This window comes from Calliphora vicina, chromosome 1 (assembly GCF_958450345.1).
Source record: "Calliphora vicina chromosome 1, idCalVici1.1, whole genome shotgun sequence".
Lineage (NCBI taxonomy): Eukaryota > Metazoa > Arthropoda > Insecta > Diptera > Calliphoridae > Calliphora > Calliphora vicina.
Window position 1 is genome coordinate 6,827,939 of NC_088780.1, and position 18,868 is coordinate 6,846,806.

General features: G+C 31.2%; 3 protein-coding genes across 3 annotated transcripts; 2 read left to right on the plus strand and 1 right to left on the minus strand.

Moving 5' to 3' along the window:
- Positions 1-13,720: 13,720 nt before the first annotated feature.
- Positions 13,721-14,354, plus strand: LOC135949098 (uncharacterized). The gene is made up of 3 exons (XM_065498558.1): positions 13,721-13,989; positions 14,049-14,208; positions 14,274-14,354. Exons 1-3 carry the CDS (start codon positions 13,721-13,723, stop codon positions 14,352-14,354), a joined length of 510 nt encoding a protein of 169 aa, XP_065354630.1.
- Positions 14,355-15,076: 722 nt separating this feature from the next.
- Positions 15,077-16,425, minus strand: Trmt61 (tRNA methyltransferase 61). The gene is made up of 3 exons (XM_065515670.1): positions 15,744-16,425; positions 15,501-15,670; positions 15,077-15,285 (listed from the first exon to the last, which is right to left on the minus strand). The coding sequence occupies exons 1-3, from the start codon at positions 16,369-16,371 to the stop codon at positions 15,127-15,129; spliced, it is 957 nt and encodes a 318-aa protein (XP_065371742.1). The 5' UTR covers positions 16,372-16,425; the 3' UTR covers positions 15,077-15,126.
- A 741-nt stretch (positions 16,426-17,166) lies between these two features.
- Positions 17,167-18,262, plus strand: Dak1 (cytidine/uridine monophosphate kinase Dak1). The gene has a single exon (XM_065498867.1). It carries the CDS (start codon positions 17,279-17,281, stop codon positions 17,984-17,986), a length of 708 nt encoding a protein of 235 aa, XP_065354939.1. The 5' UTR covers positions 17,167-17,278; the 3' UTR covers positions 17,987-18,262.
- Positions 18,263-18,868: the final 606 nt, after the last annotated feature.

Below are 18,868 nucleotides of genomic sequence, written 5' to 3' on the forward strand. Positions count from 1 at the left end.
AACATTTTTTAGCGTGGCCTGCTTGAAAAAAAAATTCCCGGTTTTTAGAACAAAAAACATGTTCAACTAGCTATATAAATGGTGGTAAGACGAAAAATTATTTTTTAAGCTGTTCTGCAGACGTTTGAAAAATGATCAGCTGCACACCAGGACCGAAGAGGGTATATAAATAGTATCAGGGGCTTGCAGTCAGTTAGTGTATTGTAGGCGCTGTTAGACTTAACATCAACTATATTTTTGTGTAAATTTAAATAAATAAAGAGTTGTTACAAATTTTAAACTACCAATCGCTTTCATTTGCAATTAAAAGAATAAGCTTTATTTAAAACAAATAAACCACCATTTTTAAAAGGTAAAAAAATAAAAATATTTTAATACGCTGATTACTCTAAGGAATTTTTATGTATTGGTATCATTTTAACTTAAATTTAGCAAAATCTATATTTTTAAATTTTTATTTTTAAAATTTTCATCATAACTTGGTACTTGAGTGTTGTTAAAATTAAAATCCAAGCAATTTTAAAAATTGATTGTAATTTTTTAAAAATACTACACCAGAAGACAAGTTACATAAGTTGTGATCACATTTGTTTGAACAAACTTTTAAACAATATGTGAAGCAAAAAAAAAAACTAAACAAGAAAATCAGATGAACTTTTTTATTATAGTTTAAATAATGTTTAAAATACATATTATTACAACTTTTTTGTGCAGACAATAAACACACACAATAAATACAATACAAAAAATAAATAAAATATTGAAAAATTTTGGAAAAAACTTCTGTAAACAGTACTAGTTTTTTTGAATGGTACTTAAAATACAAACAAAAAACAGACAAACAAAGCAAATGGATTGAATTGAATTGGATTGGTTTCGAATCAAATTGTATCGTTTGGAATAAATATGTTGGCTGGCATGTTTGTTGTAACAACAATATATGCAGCGTTTTGATTTCATATTTGCTCTGATTTATTTGGCGTCAATTGTTAACCATTACATTCATTCGAGGATGTCATCTTTCCATTGTTATTGTTTGTGGGTACTTTTTTTTTGCTGTTGCCAGTTTTTAAATCAGACTAAAGTAGAAAATTGTATACTTACATAGTCAGTCTTAAAACTAAAAGATTTTCAAAACCATTTTATATTTGCCCAGACTTTGGTGACTGTTTTTTTGTTTAGTCGTAAATGTGGTTGCACATTAATAGGCATCCTCTTCCCCATTATCATCATCATCCTCATATTCTTCATCATTATTACTATTATTATTATTATTGTTGTTGTTGCCATTGCTTAAATCGTGCACAAATTCCCACGGACTATATTATAGAAAACCAAAACCACCATCACCAAAAAAAACACAAATAAAATTCATTGTTTTTTTTCCAAAGTCTAGGCGCTTAAAAGGCAAATAAATGGAAATCGAAAAGGACTTTTATTTAACTTTAAATACTAGATATTCTCAAGTTCTTAAAGTTCTTTCTTTATTATAATTTTTTGTTTTTTTTTTTGTTCAACATTGTTTGTATTTTAATTTCATTTAAAAGGACAATTTGAATTTAAAACATGAGAACATTCTTTTTTTGTAGAAACAACAAAAAAAAAACATATTTACAATCGTAATTAATTTGAAAAGAATCTGGTTCAAATGTATCACATTGTTTTGCCCTTTTTTAGTGGTTTATTGTAATTTTATTGTTGTGGCTGATTGTTATTGTTATTATTGGCCACAAATCATATTCTCAATATTAAAAGTAAGAACGCCCCTCTTTAGAATAAAATAAGCACGCCCACAAAACCATAAATTGAACTGTTAATCAGGCTTCAAATATAATTTAATGCATTTTTTTCAGCTTTTCTCCTTGTTTTGTATTGTTTTGTAACGAAAAGCTAATTTTCGCACAAAAGTAATCATCCCAATATGAGATCAATATTAAACGGCACATGATGCACTGTGGGGCATATAGGGAAAGATTTTGAAAACATTTCATATTATAGTCACAGTAATTATTTATATGATTGTGGTAACCATAATATGGTTAATTTGCGATTCATATGATCGCATCAAACTTATATTTTTTTTGCTTGGACCAGCACTCAGGGGATGACCCCAACTCATGCAATGCATTGCACGCATTTAAATAGTGTTACAATTTAAATAGTGTTACAGATTATGATAAGCCTTAAGCCGAGAGCACCATAATATGATAAGTCCTTCATCATATGAATGGTTGTCACAAACATATATTTGTTTGCTGTAACCATATATATGGTTGATACAATCATGTGAATCGTAAATTAACCATATTATGGTTACCACAATCATGTAAATGGTTACTGTGACTATAATATAGTTAAAAAACTTGTAACAATATTGAAATGGTTACAGTAACCATGCCCAACTATATTTTTTCTCTGCGTGTGTGTTGGAACTAGGAAAATAGGTTATAGGAAGGAGGATAGAGGGCATTTGATTTGAATTTTCCTACATTCAAAGGGACAGGAAATACTTCGCCAGGAAGCTTATTCCACATACGGATGGTACGGCTAAAAAACGAGTTTTCTCTGTAGTGACCCATCGACAACGAATAGATGAGCCCCCGCTAATGAAAGCGTATTTCGTAAGAAACTACGGGTGTCGGGAACAAGTTCCCTAATTACATCAGAACACGTTCCATTGTAATATCGATAGAACAGTGAAACACAACCCACATTTCGACGATGTTCCAGAGAATCAATAGAGCTGGATACCCTACTGTCACCGATAAGCACCTTCACCCTCTCCTATACGCGGTTAAGTAACTCCAAAACAGATTTCAAAGCACCGGCCCACACATGAGAGTTGTATTCCATTTTGGATCGGATATAAGTGGTGTAAATAGTAAGGAGATCAGATGAAGTGAAGTATTTCTTACACCGTCTTAAAAAACCAAGGCACTTTAATGCTTCTTTAGACACTTGAAAAATGTGCTTCGAACATCGAGAGCTTCTGATTCCTTAATATTTACACCACCCATAGAAACAGATGAAAATACAGCATTGAGTCTTACGTGCATTAAAATCGAATCTGTTCGCATAGCCCCATTGATCTTGGTTAAGTATATCATTCATGTTTTGCCTCATTGTCCCAATCTCCGAAAGGCTTGGCCTATAGTTGAATGAATATGAATGGCAAATGTTGCTGTCATCTGCAAAATAATAGATAAGGTTGGAAGTTTGCCTTAGAAGGCCATTTAGAAAACTAAAGAATAGAGTAGGAGAGAGAACGGAGCCTTGCGGTACCCCTGAATTAATCTTGAACTCATTTGATGAGATCCCATCTATAACAACTCGTATAGTGCAAACTCTGAGAAAGCTCGACATAAATCGAAAGAAGTCGTTACAGACACCAAAAGCAATAAGTTTCGATAATAGCACACCATGCCACGGTGAATGAAACGACACCATTTTTCCGATAGGAAGGCAAGCAAGTCCCCCGAAGAATGTCCTCTACGAAAGCCGTATTGCCGGTCGCTAAGTAAATTGTTCGACTCTAGATATTTCAGAAGATGGTGGTTAACCATACTCTCCATAACTTTGGAAACTGCAGAACAAATTGCTATTGGGCGATAATTTTCAGGGTTGTTAGCCTCTCCCTTTTTTGGAATTGTCGTTACAACCTTCCAAGTTTTTTTTTGAAATTATTTCATTAATTTCATTGGAACTTTCTTCAAGCCCACTGTATAATATTTTTTCAAAATCATATTGTACAATTGTTTGGCAGTATTGTCTAAAAGAGCCACCTCCTCCTCACCCAAACCTAAAAGGCGAAAGAAAAAAAAAACTGCACCGCCAGCCAGCCTAAATCAACTCAGATGTTAAGAATTTCATTTCAATGGGTAAAAGTGTGAAGAAAGAGAATTTTGAAAACCCATTCGAATTAAAACAACAATAAAACCAACAACAACAATAAACATATTGTTAAAACCTCAGGGTCACAGCCGTTGAGTATCGATACAATTGTTGATAAATACTCGTGTTGCATTAAAGAGAAATAAAATGCAACACCAACCAGCAAATACAACAAGTGGCGTGTTAATCACTTCACGCAAAGTTCTTTTTTGGTAATGCAGCCATTATTGGTAGAGATCTTACAATTTTACTTCAGCCTCTTCTTGCTGCTTCATCAAGTAGAGGAGAGGAAAAACCAAAAAAAAAATAAAAAATAAAGGAAACAAATCATTTATGCATTTGTTACTTTACAAATTGCTACAAATCATTGATGATTTGTCTAAGATAATTTGGCAACCACAGAAGAAGAATAAAAAGCAACCACAACAACGGAAAACAATAAAATAAATTCTCATTTAAATCATAACAGGGATGAATAGAGGAAGAGAGAGGTAATGAATGATCTTTCTTCGTCACTTGTAAATGTTTGATGAGAAATGTTAAAGGACCACATCTCGTCAGATATAGTGTTTCCTATATCATAATGGATGCTAATGGGAATGTTACTAAATCCAACCTGTAGCCATGAGATATCTTAGTAGAGGTTGTCCCGGTTTTTTGCTCATATCTCCGTTATTTATGGACCGATTTTGCTGATTTTAAATAGCAAACTTCTCGAAAGCATGTCTGACAGAATTATTGAAGATTTGGATCCCCAAGATATCTGGGGTCTTCAGAAAATTGATTTCAACAGACAGACAGACGAAGGGTATAAAAAAATTAAATTCTTAATTCTGAAATGTGTTTGTCATTCTGTTTTAAGATAAAATCGGAGAAGTTAAGTTTATATCATAGATACTTTTCTTGTTGTAATGGTTTTATGTCCATCACGTTTAAAATTGATGAAATGATGTTACGTTATTTTGCATTTTAGATGACGATATGTACTTTAGCTCATCAAAACAACATTTACTTTAATTTGAATTTTTTGTTTAACTTATTAAAATTATCCTTACTTAAGACCTAAACAAATATAACATTTACGTTTTGTATGACAATCTTGAAACTAAAAAATCTTTATAACTATTTTTGAAGACCATATTTTCAATCTTTCATCAAAATCTTTTAAGACAAAGTATTCAAAATGCCTAAAACAATTTACCAAATGTGTTAAAATGTAGCTGGACACAGATGGAGGAAATTCTTTCAACGAAACAAAATTGTTGCGTTGTAGTCTAAAGTCAGGAAAATAAAACTAAAAATAAAACTTATTGCAACAAAATAAAGGAATTGGTGCTCCTTCTGTGTTACAGAGACCCATGTAAATAAATGTTACTATAAAATGTTTGGCTACTTAAATTCAGCATTGTTGTTTTTATTTCCTCACTATATACCAAGGTACGTACATATATCCAAGTACGTCTGTCCATCTATTTGTCGTTTTTGTTTTTATTTATATTTTTTGCTCAAATACTATTGTGTTTTATTTCTTTTTTTTCAACATATCAACATTTACAACGCTTTAAATACGTGATAAAGACAATTCTTAGAAAAAAAGAGCATCCTTTTTTCCTTCTACTTCTTTTTATTGTGTGTCCATTTATTCTTGGAAGTTTAACATGCTCTATTAGCGGGAGAGAGTGTTTTACATTTGCATAATGTTGTCTATAAAAAAAAACCCAAAACAAAACAAATAAATGTAAAGTTAGCTGCTCATGATAGTTTTTTTACATACATAATTTTATTTAATTCTGGAATAGGTGAATTCAAAGGGAATCATATTAGACTCTACCAAGTCTAATGAATCTTTAAAGGAAGTTAGAGTTCAAATTAACAAATCACAATATGTCTATATAGATTTTGATGGTCCCTCTTCATTAGTAACAAAGAATTAAATTTTGTGATTCTGCAAGGATTTTTAGAGTAACTCTCCGAATACTTAATGGGTCAATTCAAAAGGGGTCCTATCATGTCATAATGTCCTAATATTACACGACTCGGCGGCTCTGGCTTAACCGACTCTTAGGCGTTCGGCGCAGGTCTCTGCTGGATGACATGATAGGACCCCTTGTGAATTGACCAAATGATTGTAGACAACAGCAAAGTCTTGAACTGGCCATAAGTTGGGGACGTCACGGTCTACTCAGTAATCATTAAGACCGTTAATCAATTCTGATATCAGATGTGTCAGAACTAATATCCTTTCTCTCGTCAGTTTCTTCTGTGTATTGGCTAAAGGCATTCATGAGGTATCCTCTGAACGTGAAATTGATCAAAATTCAAAATTGCCGTGTATAAACGTCGCACACTGGCGCCATTTGAGTTTTTTCATTGCAAAAATCATAACTTTTGAACCAAATGAGATAATCAAAAACTTTAAAAGGACTATGATATATAATTGATTAGCCTATCAATTGAGTGTTTGAAAATGGTTCTATGCCTTTCAGATGCCTACTTATGGGTTAGCAAAGTTGAAATTTGTGGAAAAATCAATTTTATGGGAAGTAAAATAAAGTATTTTTTTAAAACTTTTGATTTTTCATGTTTCTTTTTAAAGGCTTTTATGATTTAAAATTATTCCAGAAAGGATTAAAAAAAAATTTCGGAAAAAAATTTTATTTGGTTGGTTTTTCACAGTGAATGTGATTTGCATTAGATAAAGGAATAATCAAAGAACTTATTTTGAAAATATGGCAAATATAGAAATTGATAGTTTTTTTATTTTCCATCAAAGTTAAGAAATATTAAAAAATTGGATAGTTGGTAAATATTGATTTACCTGGATAAATACAAAGCAAACAGTACAATTTTTTCTATTATTTTCTTAATAAATAGATCTATCAATGGAATCAAAAATAATGACGTTCCGTTATATAGTTTTCGATATATTGTATCTGAAAGCGGACCAAATTACCTATAAATAGTCTGTTCTTTTGAAAACTGAAAATCAGTCAACTTTGAAGTGCTATATCTTCTGAACCAAACATCTTATTGTAATAAGAGTAGCATATTTGAAATCGTTGGACAATTTACTGTAAAATAGGTTTATTCAATATTTATTAGGTGCACATGAAATTTTTTGATTTTTGCAACCTCACTTGTTCTACGGGCGCCACTGGGCGACGGCTAGATTACTCATGTAGCAACATAATCGAGAGCTATCGAATCCATATTGGAAGAGCTTAGATTCGATGAGACTCTGGTGAGGTTCATCTAAGGGCTAAAGATCAGGGAACGTAAATAACGGTTATCCAGAAAATTTGAAATCAAAAACTTGTTATGATCTAAACTGTTATATATCAATAGTTTGGTACTGACGTGTTCTTTCAGAATCTATGGTGATATTTAACAAATTATCTCAACTCCACAGTTAACAGTTATTTTGTAACGTAAAAAAAGAGTTTTAAATAGCCGTCATAAAAAAACTCATTTGAGGAGTTTTATTTTTACCGTCAGAAAGAAACTCATTTGAGGAATTTTATTTTTTCCATCATAAAATAAAAGTCATTTGATGAGTTTTATTTTTCCCGTCAGAAAATAAAACTCAAATCCCACTTGATTTTATTTTAATGACTTTTTATTCAATTGCAATGCTTTACAAATTGTAATCATCTGACCAGCGACAAGCTTTAGCTGTCAATTTGCAAAAAATTAGTTTTATTTTATGACGGAAAAAATAAAACTCCTCAATGAGTTTTTTTAAGACGGCTACTTAAAACTCTTTTTTTAATAACTGTTTTAGATTAATTTTTATTGTTAAAGTCACAAATTAACTGTTATACATAACAGTTAATTTGTTCCCTATTTACCGCCAAAGTATTTTTCCAGCCCCGAAGGAAATGTGGACCCAAAAAAAGAGTTAAGTATCCTTTTCGCCCAAAAAAACAGCAAAAATCAACTACTTTTTGAATATTAAAATTGAAAATCATTTATTTTTGGATCCATAATAGATATTGACCTCAAATCTTTTGTATATTATTGCTAATTTAGTTGTCTAACTAACAAAAGTTGTCCATTCGGTCCAAAATTACGCCCTATATTTTTAAAATAGTGGGCATACCTTGGCCAAATTTTAAAATTTAAATTTTTAAATGCCTATAACACGAAAACTATAAGAGATAAATAGAAGACCTAGCCGAGCGCTTTTCAAAAATATTAAAATCTTTGAAATCGGATGGGAAACAAAAAATGGCACGTGTTTAAAAATTTTACATGTCGAAGGTACCCTACTTTGAGCCCCCATATCGACGTCCCTGGAGCATTGGTATGGCTCATTTTAATAACTTAACTCGAATGCTCCTTGGCTACGCCCATGTAAAATTTTATCCCGATCGGACCAGGCGTTTAGAAATGCCAGATTTATTTCCAAAAAATTTCGATTCTGCTCCACTGTGCGGTCCCTGATTAAGATTAATCGAATGAGGTCAGAACTAGCTATATTAAAATCCATTACGAAGTTTAGCTTTTGCACAAAATTTTGTGATCTGCTATTGTTATTATTAAAAGGTTGTCTCATTAAAATTTGAGTATTTCTGGAAAATAGATATATAATTTTACGGCTACGGAAACGTTTAAAAATGTCGTCATACATTTATTCCTTATTGAAATATTTTCCAAATTAAAGCAGGGTATTTTAAATTTCTCTTCAATCCTTCGATTTTCTTCCCTTTACTTTCATGGCATGTGTGATTTTTATCGCGTTATTAATCATATACCTTCTATTTGGGACTCTAAAAATCCTTCTATGACTTTTGGACTCGCAATAGAATATGCTGTTGTTATATTTATGTACATAGTTTACATATTGTCACATTTAAATAAGTTCGTAACATAGTTTTACATATGTATGTAGCAGGGCAAAAAAAAAACTAAATATATATTTTTATTTTATAAATGCAATGATGCATATAAAATCATAAAACGTGAGGTTAACCGTAATTGTTATTGTTGGGAACCTAGACCTTAACAAACAAACAAAAAATATATAAAACTATAATCTCCTTGTTTTTGTTTGTGGTTTAGTGGCATCAACATAAACTATGGAGCTACTGTTTTAATTTAAGTTTAACTTAGTTAAACTTTTATAAAACTAATGACAGATGCCAGCCAGACAACTATGTAAATATGTATAAGTAAATTTGTTAGTTTGTAAGTTAAAAGTTTCTAAGAATAAAAAAGCTATAAAACAAAATCTAAACACTTTAATTTGTTAATTAAGATGTGGAATTAATGAAAGTATTTAAACCGGCCTTTATAATAAAGAGTTTATCGAAATATTTAATGTAATTATTTGTTTAAAATGAATATTTCTACTAGCAATCACAAACATTTGTTAACAATTCAAATCAAGATTTTTGAAAAACAAAAATTTAAAATAAAATCTCATATAAACATGCAAATAACATTTAATTGAGGTGGTAACTAATTCTCATTATGTTCATCGTTTTAAAATTTATTTCATTCACTTTACAATGTGACGACAATTTGTGATTTTTCTGTTGTTGTTTTAACAAGTTTAATGTGACTCTTTTCGCCGTTTGATTACTGGTCAAATAAATTAAACAGCCAGTGAGCGGACAAACGAACAAAACCAACAACAACAACAAAAATTGCATTCCATCAACAACAACTGTTGCTGCAACAAACAATCTTGAGTAGATGTGTTTAATATGTAGTGACATCAGCATTTACAATTTAGTAAAGAGAAATAAACACACAACAACAACAAAAACTGCGAAAACAAACAAACGTCTGTCTTACCAGGTTACGATTGGACAGACAGACAGACGCAGGGACTTACATACTTGGATGGATGGATGGATGGACGAAAAAGAGTAAAGTAGAAGTGGATACTCACATAAAGTACCACTTAACATCAATCAGGCAATGAACACCAGAACTACAGGACAGTTGACATGTGAGTAAACAGTCGGACATACAAAAGAAATGATGCCGCCGCATTTATTGCGCATCATCGTCATCGCCATCATCAACATCATCGCAAGCAGCAACAAACATTGCAACAAACCATCATCAGTGGCAGACAATAACGCGCCAGGGTATCAACTGCATCTTATACTTGCGTGTGTATTTATAAATGTATGATTGTTAAAAGGTACTCTCGTACATACGTATGTGTTTGTTGCAACATCAAAAATAAAGGATTTTGATAAATATGAATAAAAAAATTTACATATGAATATTAATATGCATGTGTTATAAATCGAATCTTTTAAAAACTGAAATCGAAAAAACCTAAACACACATTTTTCCTTAAAACTTTTAACCCAAGTAATATTTGAAGGAATGCTCCACATGTTGTTTCTAAAGCCCATAAATAGAAAGCATTTTCAAAAGAGCTCCCAACTCATCCTGTAGGAAAGCAGTCCGGTTAGGAACTCTGCTTAATGCTAAAAACAGAGTACGGAAATTGAAGTCAAATTTTATACAAAAAATATACCTGCTGCATAATGGATGAAGAAACGTACGTATGAACAATTTTTCACAGCTTCCGTGTCAATATTTTTATGTTACTGATGCAGAAAAGTTTCCCAAAAAGTTCTTGATATGGCAAGCAATATGCAGTTGCAGCGAAAGAAGCCAAACATTTGTTACAAATGGCTCTTTAAATACCGAAATTTACATCAAGGAATGTTTACAAAAGAGGATACTTCCATTCATAAGACTTCTTGATGTGTCCACTTATTTTTGGCCTGATTTGGCATCCAGTCACTATGGTAAGCAAGGTACAAATAACACATTATTGTGAAGAGAGGTAAATCCTCCAAACTGCCTGGAGCTAAGGCCAGTGGAGAGATATTGGGCTCTTGTTAAAAAACAATTGTCCAAAAGTGTGGTAGATTTTAAACGGAGATGGACCTCCTGTTCGAACAAAGTGACAGAAAGCTCAATAAAAACCTTAATGGAAGGGTTTCCGGAAAAGGTTCATAAATTCATCACTATTGATTAGAACTATAAAAATCATATTTTTTCGATATTTCGATTTCGAATAAATCGAAATAATAATTGATATTAATTTCAAAGGCCGAATAAACAATCGATAGATTTAAACAATAATTTTTTTTGTAAATTCAAATAAAAAAATTGTAAGTATGTATAGTGGTTTCATTTTTATTAAAATGTTTGTATGTTAAGATTTTTTGATCTCAGTCCTTTAACACCCTAAAATCACAGTACATATTTACAAAGTTATTAACGATTTGACATTTGAGTTTTTTGTACTAAAAAATCAACTTTTAGTAAGAAATATGAATGATCACTAGGGTGATCGATTCTTCGACATTTTTTAGAAACCGGTTTTCGGTTTCTTCGAAAAATTGCAAATTAATATAAACCGGTTTCGGTTTTTTTATTGGAACAACATTAACACGCCTAGAAATAAGAAGAAAAAAAGTTTTATTTATTAAAATAATAGTGATTAAAACCATTTTGATTATTTCATTTATCCTTCACAAGGTCTTCGGTTCAAATTTGACCCATTTTTGATATTTTATGAATTTTATTTCATTTCAAATGTCAACAACCATGTTAGGTTTTTAGAAAAACAAATTGGCAAAAAAAATATCTATAAACTTATTTGGACTTTTGTTACGTACAATTAAGTTACCATTTTTCAGAGCTTTGGTAGCACTACAATATATCTTTGGTAACTCTAATATATGTAAGTGACGGACATTACAATAGAATCACTACCAATATTTCATTTAAAACCAGGAGCAATTATAAGGATTGGTGTGGGCCAGAAAATATAAAAAAGTGGCAAAATGTGTTGTGGACGGACGAAACGACCATTAATTTAATTGGTAGTGATGATAAGATATGGGTTAGACGTCCAAAAAATGACAAAAACAAAAACGTTAAAACATGGTTGGGGAAATATTATTATATGGGGATGCTTTTCTTGGTATTGCGTTGGTCCAATTTATTGGATTAAAGAAAATATGGATAAGCACTTGTATGTAAATATTTTGGAGAATGTTATAAAGCCACATGCAGAATGGAATATGCCCTTAAAATGGCTCTTCCAGCAAGATAATGATCCAAAGCGCACGTCAGGTCTTGCCAAAAAATTTATATAACAAAATTCATGTTATGGAATGGCCGTCTCAATAACCAGACTTAAATCCTATGGAAAATAGTAAAAGACAAACTCGGACCTGAAAAATTGAAAAACAAGGAAGAACTTTGGCAGAAAATTCAGGAAATATGGTATGCAATTTCCCGATATACATGCGAAAGTTTGTTAAATTCAATCCCCAAAAGATTTGATGCTGTTATTAGAAATAATTGATATGCAACAAAATATTAAGAAAACAACGAATTCTTATGATGATTTTTTATTTTTAATCATTTTAAGACTGATTGATTCTATTTGAATGTCGCATATTTTATTTAGTCTTTTAGATTTGACATCGTTTTTAACATAAGAATGTGTTATTTTTTTTATTTTGTTTTTTTCTATTTATTGTTTACGTTATGAGCATTAATATATAATGAACAAATTTTAAATTTTGAAACCAAATTTGTAGTTTTACCGCTTTAATCGAATTCATATGTAGTGATTCTATTGTATTGTCCGTCACTGTATATCTGTCTCTTTTCATCATACTTGCTGAACTACTGATTTTCTTTCTTATCCTTCATAAGGTCTTCGGGTAAAATGTTACCCATTTTTAAATTAAAATTGCATTTTTTTTAAAAATGAGTGGTTGATATTTTTGATATTTTATGACTTTAATTTAATTTCAAATGTCAGCAACTACGTTAGGTTTTTAAAAAAAAAATCTATTTTCTATTTGGGTCAAATTTGACCCGATGATCGTTAACGTCAGTAAATTTCAAGACCTTATGAAGGTAAAATAATCTCTTAGGAATAAGTAAAACATAGTTTAAATGCTTTGGAGTAACTCGATTTTTTTTATCACTTGTGAGATTTTCTAAATATAAAAAGTCATCTAAAACAGTTGGAGTATTTGTTTTAATTTTTTTTTTTTTGATTTTTGAATATTTTTTAATGTTTTTAATACACTAAAACTCATAAAAACACACTTTTAGAAAAAACCGCCTATTCGAGGAGAAAACCCCCGGTTTCTTCGATATTCGAAATGTGAGCTTTTCAAAAAAACCGAAACCGACTTTAACAAAAAAACCGGTTATTAAAAACCGGGCCGATCACCCTAGTGATCACAGATTGAGCTTATTTTTGAGTTTTCTGTACTAAAAATCGATTTTTGGTAGGTAGTATGAAGAAATTTGGGTTTTCTTATTTTCCTTAAAATCCCAGTATCTTCAAAATTATTAACGAATTAAGATATTTAAGTTTTTTTGTACTAAAATTCGATTTTTGGTATGAAATATGAGTGATCACAGATTGAGCTAATTTTCCTTAAAATCGCTGTATTTAAAATGTTATTAACGATTTAAAAAATTTAAGTTTACGAAGTTATTAACAATTTAAAAAATTTTAATTTTTTGTACCCTAAAAAATCTGAGTATATGTGCTTAATTAATTAATTATTTTAATTTTTCTAATGAATTAATTTTTATATAATTTACCCTACATAAGGTGTATTCATTAGTTGTTTATTCAATGTCAATAATCCATGGAGATTTTATTTATATAATACATGACGAAAAATAAAACTCCCTAGAAATAATAACCAAAGCAACGTAATTCCTAAACTCCATAATTATATAAATATACATTCCTTAACTAATGGAAATATACTATATACCAAATTCTTTTACACACTTTAATATAGTTTCGAACATGATATCGAGAAGAGATAAGCTATTAATACATCCGTGGGAACAACGACGTTATGAACATCATAGAGAAAAGGTAAAATCGGCCAAGTCAGCTATAGATCGTACACCACCAGTATTTTATCCTCACATTGTACAAAAGGCCAAAAAACAACAAACGGAAAAGGAACGTACACTGTATGTGGAAAATGAAAATGTACGTTTGTTGCAGCGTTTGGCCAATATAATGAGAACCAAACGTATGCCAGATTTTTGGAGAGAACCTAGACCAAAGTAAGTTTTTTATTTTTTTTTTTGTAAAACATAAATTAAACAGCCATTTATTTTTAAAGCTTTTTAAGTCGAGAGAAATTATTTGAAATAAGACCTTATACGGCACATATGAATTGGAAGCCTTTGGAAGGTTTAAAAGAGGCGGTACAAAAATCAGCTACAGGTACTAGGAGTAATAGATGTCCTACCTGTAAAGGCCAGCCAGAAAGACCAAAAATAGTATGTAATTGTAATTTATTAAATGTTTAAAATTCAATATTCAAAATTATAATTTTTCATTGCAGATAATACCAGAAGAACGTATACCATGGCAACCACCACGTTCTTCTTTTAATATAAAAACTTTACAAAAACGTCGTTTTTAAATACTGTTCATACGTATTGGAAAATCTACTTTCACATTTCCATCAACCAGCTTTGGCAAAATGAACGAACAAATTTATCAAGAATAATTTTCATTGAAAAGTGCTAAAAAATAATTTCATACAAATAAATGTTCATTCGTTTTACAAATAAATATTTCAAATTTAACATCTATATTATAAATAAAGCCTATTGATACTGACTAGCGCTTTTAGACAATACTTGGTATCTTGATTATGTTTAAATCAAGGTTGGCTACCGTTACGGCAAATCTTCCATTACCGAAATAAATAAAATTACCGATAACCAAATAATCCAAATTAGCGTTAGCCAACCTTGGCTAGCTTTTTACTTGTTAGTTAAACGTAGTTTAACACGATGTTAAGTTAAACAGGAAACAAATTTAACCGGGCTTTAACTAATGACTGTTTTTTCAACTAATCAATTCATAATATTTATGTTGAGACTTTTTTCTGTTTAAAATATAATTGTTTTAGGCACTGAATTCATTTTAAATTTAAATAAACAAGAACTGTACTATCAATGGAATGAACAAAAAGACGGTACTATACCTGGGTTAATTTTCCTTAGTTTTGCCAATGACTTCTGTTAAAACTATCATTTAATTTTCCGTAAAATTATAAGGTAAAATTTGTCTGCCAACACTGCTTGATTGTTTCTTGAATAAAGTTTCGGGCATAGAATAAATACTGTTTAGGGAATCTTGAATTTGTTTTGTATTTGTTTTATTATCTTGAATTAGTTGTACTAAAATTATCTAGCAAATGCTGGTGGTAGGGTGGCAAAAGTTAAAAATCCTGTATGACCCGGTTGGGTGGGTGGCGCCGTTGTTGTCAAAACCTTTACCGTTTCCTTGGGTTGTTTCATAAGACTTGACATATCTTTGTCGGAAGCATCATCTTCTTCGGGTTTCTAAATAAAAAATAAAAATCAGGATAAAATCTACTTCTCCTTTTTGTTGTTTAAACAACTTTATCAGCCCAATTATTAAAAAAAAATTCCCGGGAGTTTTTTCTCTTTTCTTATTTTGAACATTGAATTTAAATAACAAAAAATGGGAAAAGGAAATAATCCTGGGGAATTTTTTTTTCATAATTGGGCTGTATGTATGTATATATTTCACTAACCTTGTGCTTAAGAAACTCCAAATTAATAACCGGATACGTTTTAGTTTTGACAACATCCTCTTGCTGTAATACTTCGAAGGATTGTATTTCAGTAAAACCCTGTTCTTGTAAAGCACTGCAAACACGTTGTGACTGCTCAATGCAGGGAGAGAATGAACAAAAACGACCACCTAAAAAACCAACCCAAAAAAAGTATATCAAATTATATACCTATGTATTTACTTTAAAAATGCCACAACATACCACTACTCTTTAAAGCCTTTACCGCATGCTCCACCGCCAGCTGAGGTGCTGGCAAGTCTAAAAATACTGCATCAGCTTTACCATTCAGCTCATCGCCAAAACCATTCTGACACACATCTCTATGATAGACGGTAACAAAATCACCCAAACCATGATGTTTAAACTCATCTCTGGCCTGATTTGCACGAGCCTCATGAAAATCAAACGTATGCAGATGACCATAGGGCTTTACAGCCCTTAGGAAGTAATGTGAAAGTGAACCGGATCCTGTGCCAGATTCTATCACAACTGAACCTGGTCTTACTTCAAGTTGATGCAAAATCATACTTATGTCGGGTGTATAGATAATTTGTGTTCTGTGTGGCAGTGTTTGTGTCCATAATTCTGGATTTGGTTGTAGGACATAGGCCCAACCTTTGGATAATTCAACACGGCTACCATATTTAACGCCAATTATGTTTTTCACTTTTAAAGCGCCAAAAGATGTTTGAAAGATGTGTTCGATTGTTTCACCCTTTTTATTGACAATTGTGGGAGTTGCTTCGATTACATGCATAGAATTAACACTTAAATACAAAATAACAGTATCTCCTTCATCGATTGTATCTTTTGGTTTTAGAAAACTCATGTTAAAACGAAATAAAAAGCCGCAATTCCTGATCAAAAAATAAACAAACTAAAAAACAAATTTCTCACGTGTAAATAAATGTCATTTGCTATAAGGGAGCCAGATCTATTATCTTAACCCTTATCCTGTATTTCAAAAATAAAACGCATATGAAATTAGTGGGTCAATTTTGTCAAGTTGGAAAATTACACATGTTTTTTATTTTTGATTATATTCTTCGGAATGATTTTTACGAATAAATATATTGCAATCCTTTATTTTTTTTAAATATTTCGTGTTAGTTTACAGTACTCGACAAAGTTTCAAAAATCTGATTGCCAACAGTTTCAAATAACTCTGATTGGAGCAAACTTATCGCTATTTCGTTCCTATTAGGCCTTTTGTCAAATGGCATCATTCGCGATATATATGGAAATCTTCGCAAACTTATTGTTGATTGACCTTTGCGATTTTCTTATACAGACTCCAAAGCTTTTCACCATGCAAACGAAGTTTAAAATATTCTGCGATGGTAACGCATGCTTAAAATTCTTTTATTTTAGAATTCTCGCACATCAATATACAGCTAGAATAGAGAAAATATTCTTAAAATAGCCTAACGCAAAGATATGAATATTTAAAATTTCATCTGTCCATATTTGGGTTATGTATTTCCGATCCCAATTTCATAACTTTTTCCCCCTTCAAGTGGCAACGCCATTACCACATTGTTTGCTTTTATGCTATCAATTCGCTGTGAGTGTTTGCGGTGTATGTGAAAAAGAAGATGCATACGTTCCACAAACCACCTAACCAATTATTTAATTTGTTTTAACCGTGCAATATTGTAGTAGAAAATCGGTGGTATTTATTCAACGCAGTATACACACATCGTTTTTTTTATCTGTTCAGTCATCATTTTGTTTTAATGTTACAAGTCTTGCGTAGATCTATTCTCACATTTACGCCAATCACTAAGCATTCCAGTTGCCAGCAATACCAACGTTTCCTAACAACAGCAACGCGTACTAAAGTCCAAGCGGAAATGACAGAAAAACCAAGAATTGTATTTGTTTTGGGTGGCCCAGGTGCTGGCAAAGGTACTCAGTGTACTAAAATTGTCGAACGTTTTCAATTCGTCCATTTATCGGCTGGTGATTTACTGCGCGAGGAACGTGCACGTGAAGGTTCCGAAGTGGGTGCTCTAATTGAAGACTACATCCGCAATGGTAAAATTGTACCGGTGGAGGTGACGTGTTCATTGCTGGAAGCAGCCATGACAAAATCTGGCAAAACAAAGTTCCTAATTGATGGTTTTCCACGTAATCAAGACAATTTGGATGGCTGGGAACGTCAAATGTCTGACAAAGTTGATTTTCAATTTGTTTTATTCTTCAACTGCTCAGAGGATGTCTGTGTAAATCGTTGTTTGTCTCGTGGCCAAAGTGGTTCCGGTCGCTCTGACGATAATATGGAAAGTTTAAAGAAACGTATTCAAACATACAACAACGATTCTCTGCCCATTATAAAACACTTTGAAGAATTGGGTAAGGTGAAACAAATCGATGCCAGCCCCTCAGCTGATGAAGTTTTCGCCAAGGTTGAACAGGTGTTCAATGAAAGCGGCTTCGAGTAAAACCTTATCATACACAGAGGTGGTGGTAGTATATTAAATATTGTTGCTGTTGTTGTAATTCCTCTACTTGTTCCTGTTGTTGGAGGAGGTTGAGGTGAAAACTTACACAATGATTATGCCGATTTGCTTACTTTTAAATTCTTGTCTTGTCTTTTAAACGTATTAACAATTAATTAACATTAGTTCAATTCTCAACAGAAAAAAATCGATAAAAGTACGATATATTCTATGTTTATGGTTAAAAAAAATAAAATAAAATCTATTTATTAAGCTCAATTTAATATTTTGAAGTATTTATATTTATTTGTAAAGTGCTGGTAGTAATGATACTCAATTGTAGTTGTAAATTTAGTTAATGTACTACATGAGATATATCAAACAATTTGTGTGAAACAAAACGCATGTATAGATAGTATAAAATGTTTTTTTAAATAACTTTGAAGGTTACACAGTGGGCAGATATGAGAGAAATTGTGGTCAGAAAATTTAATGTCATGAGTTTAAATAATTGTACTTTTTTATATGTTCAAACTGTTAAAAATTTGGGCAAACATTTACTTAAATTTGTCCCATTTAAAGAAGTGAATCTGGATAAAAAAGAAAATAGGGTTTCTTGGGGAACATGTAAGGCAAGATTTTATGTTTTAAATGGTGCTTTTTGAAACAGACTTCATTTATATTCAATTCATTTATTATTACAATTCAGTAATAGGTATAAAGCCATTTTGTCAAAACTTTACGACACTCCATAATCGACCCATAAACTTATTTTTGTGATTGGTAGCGTTTAAGTATAATTTTCCAGAAACAATTTTAAGAAAAATTGGTTTTTATTACATATTTCTTTTTTGAATTTAAAAGCTGATAAAAAATGTCTGTTAC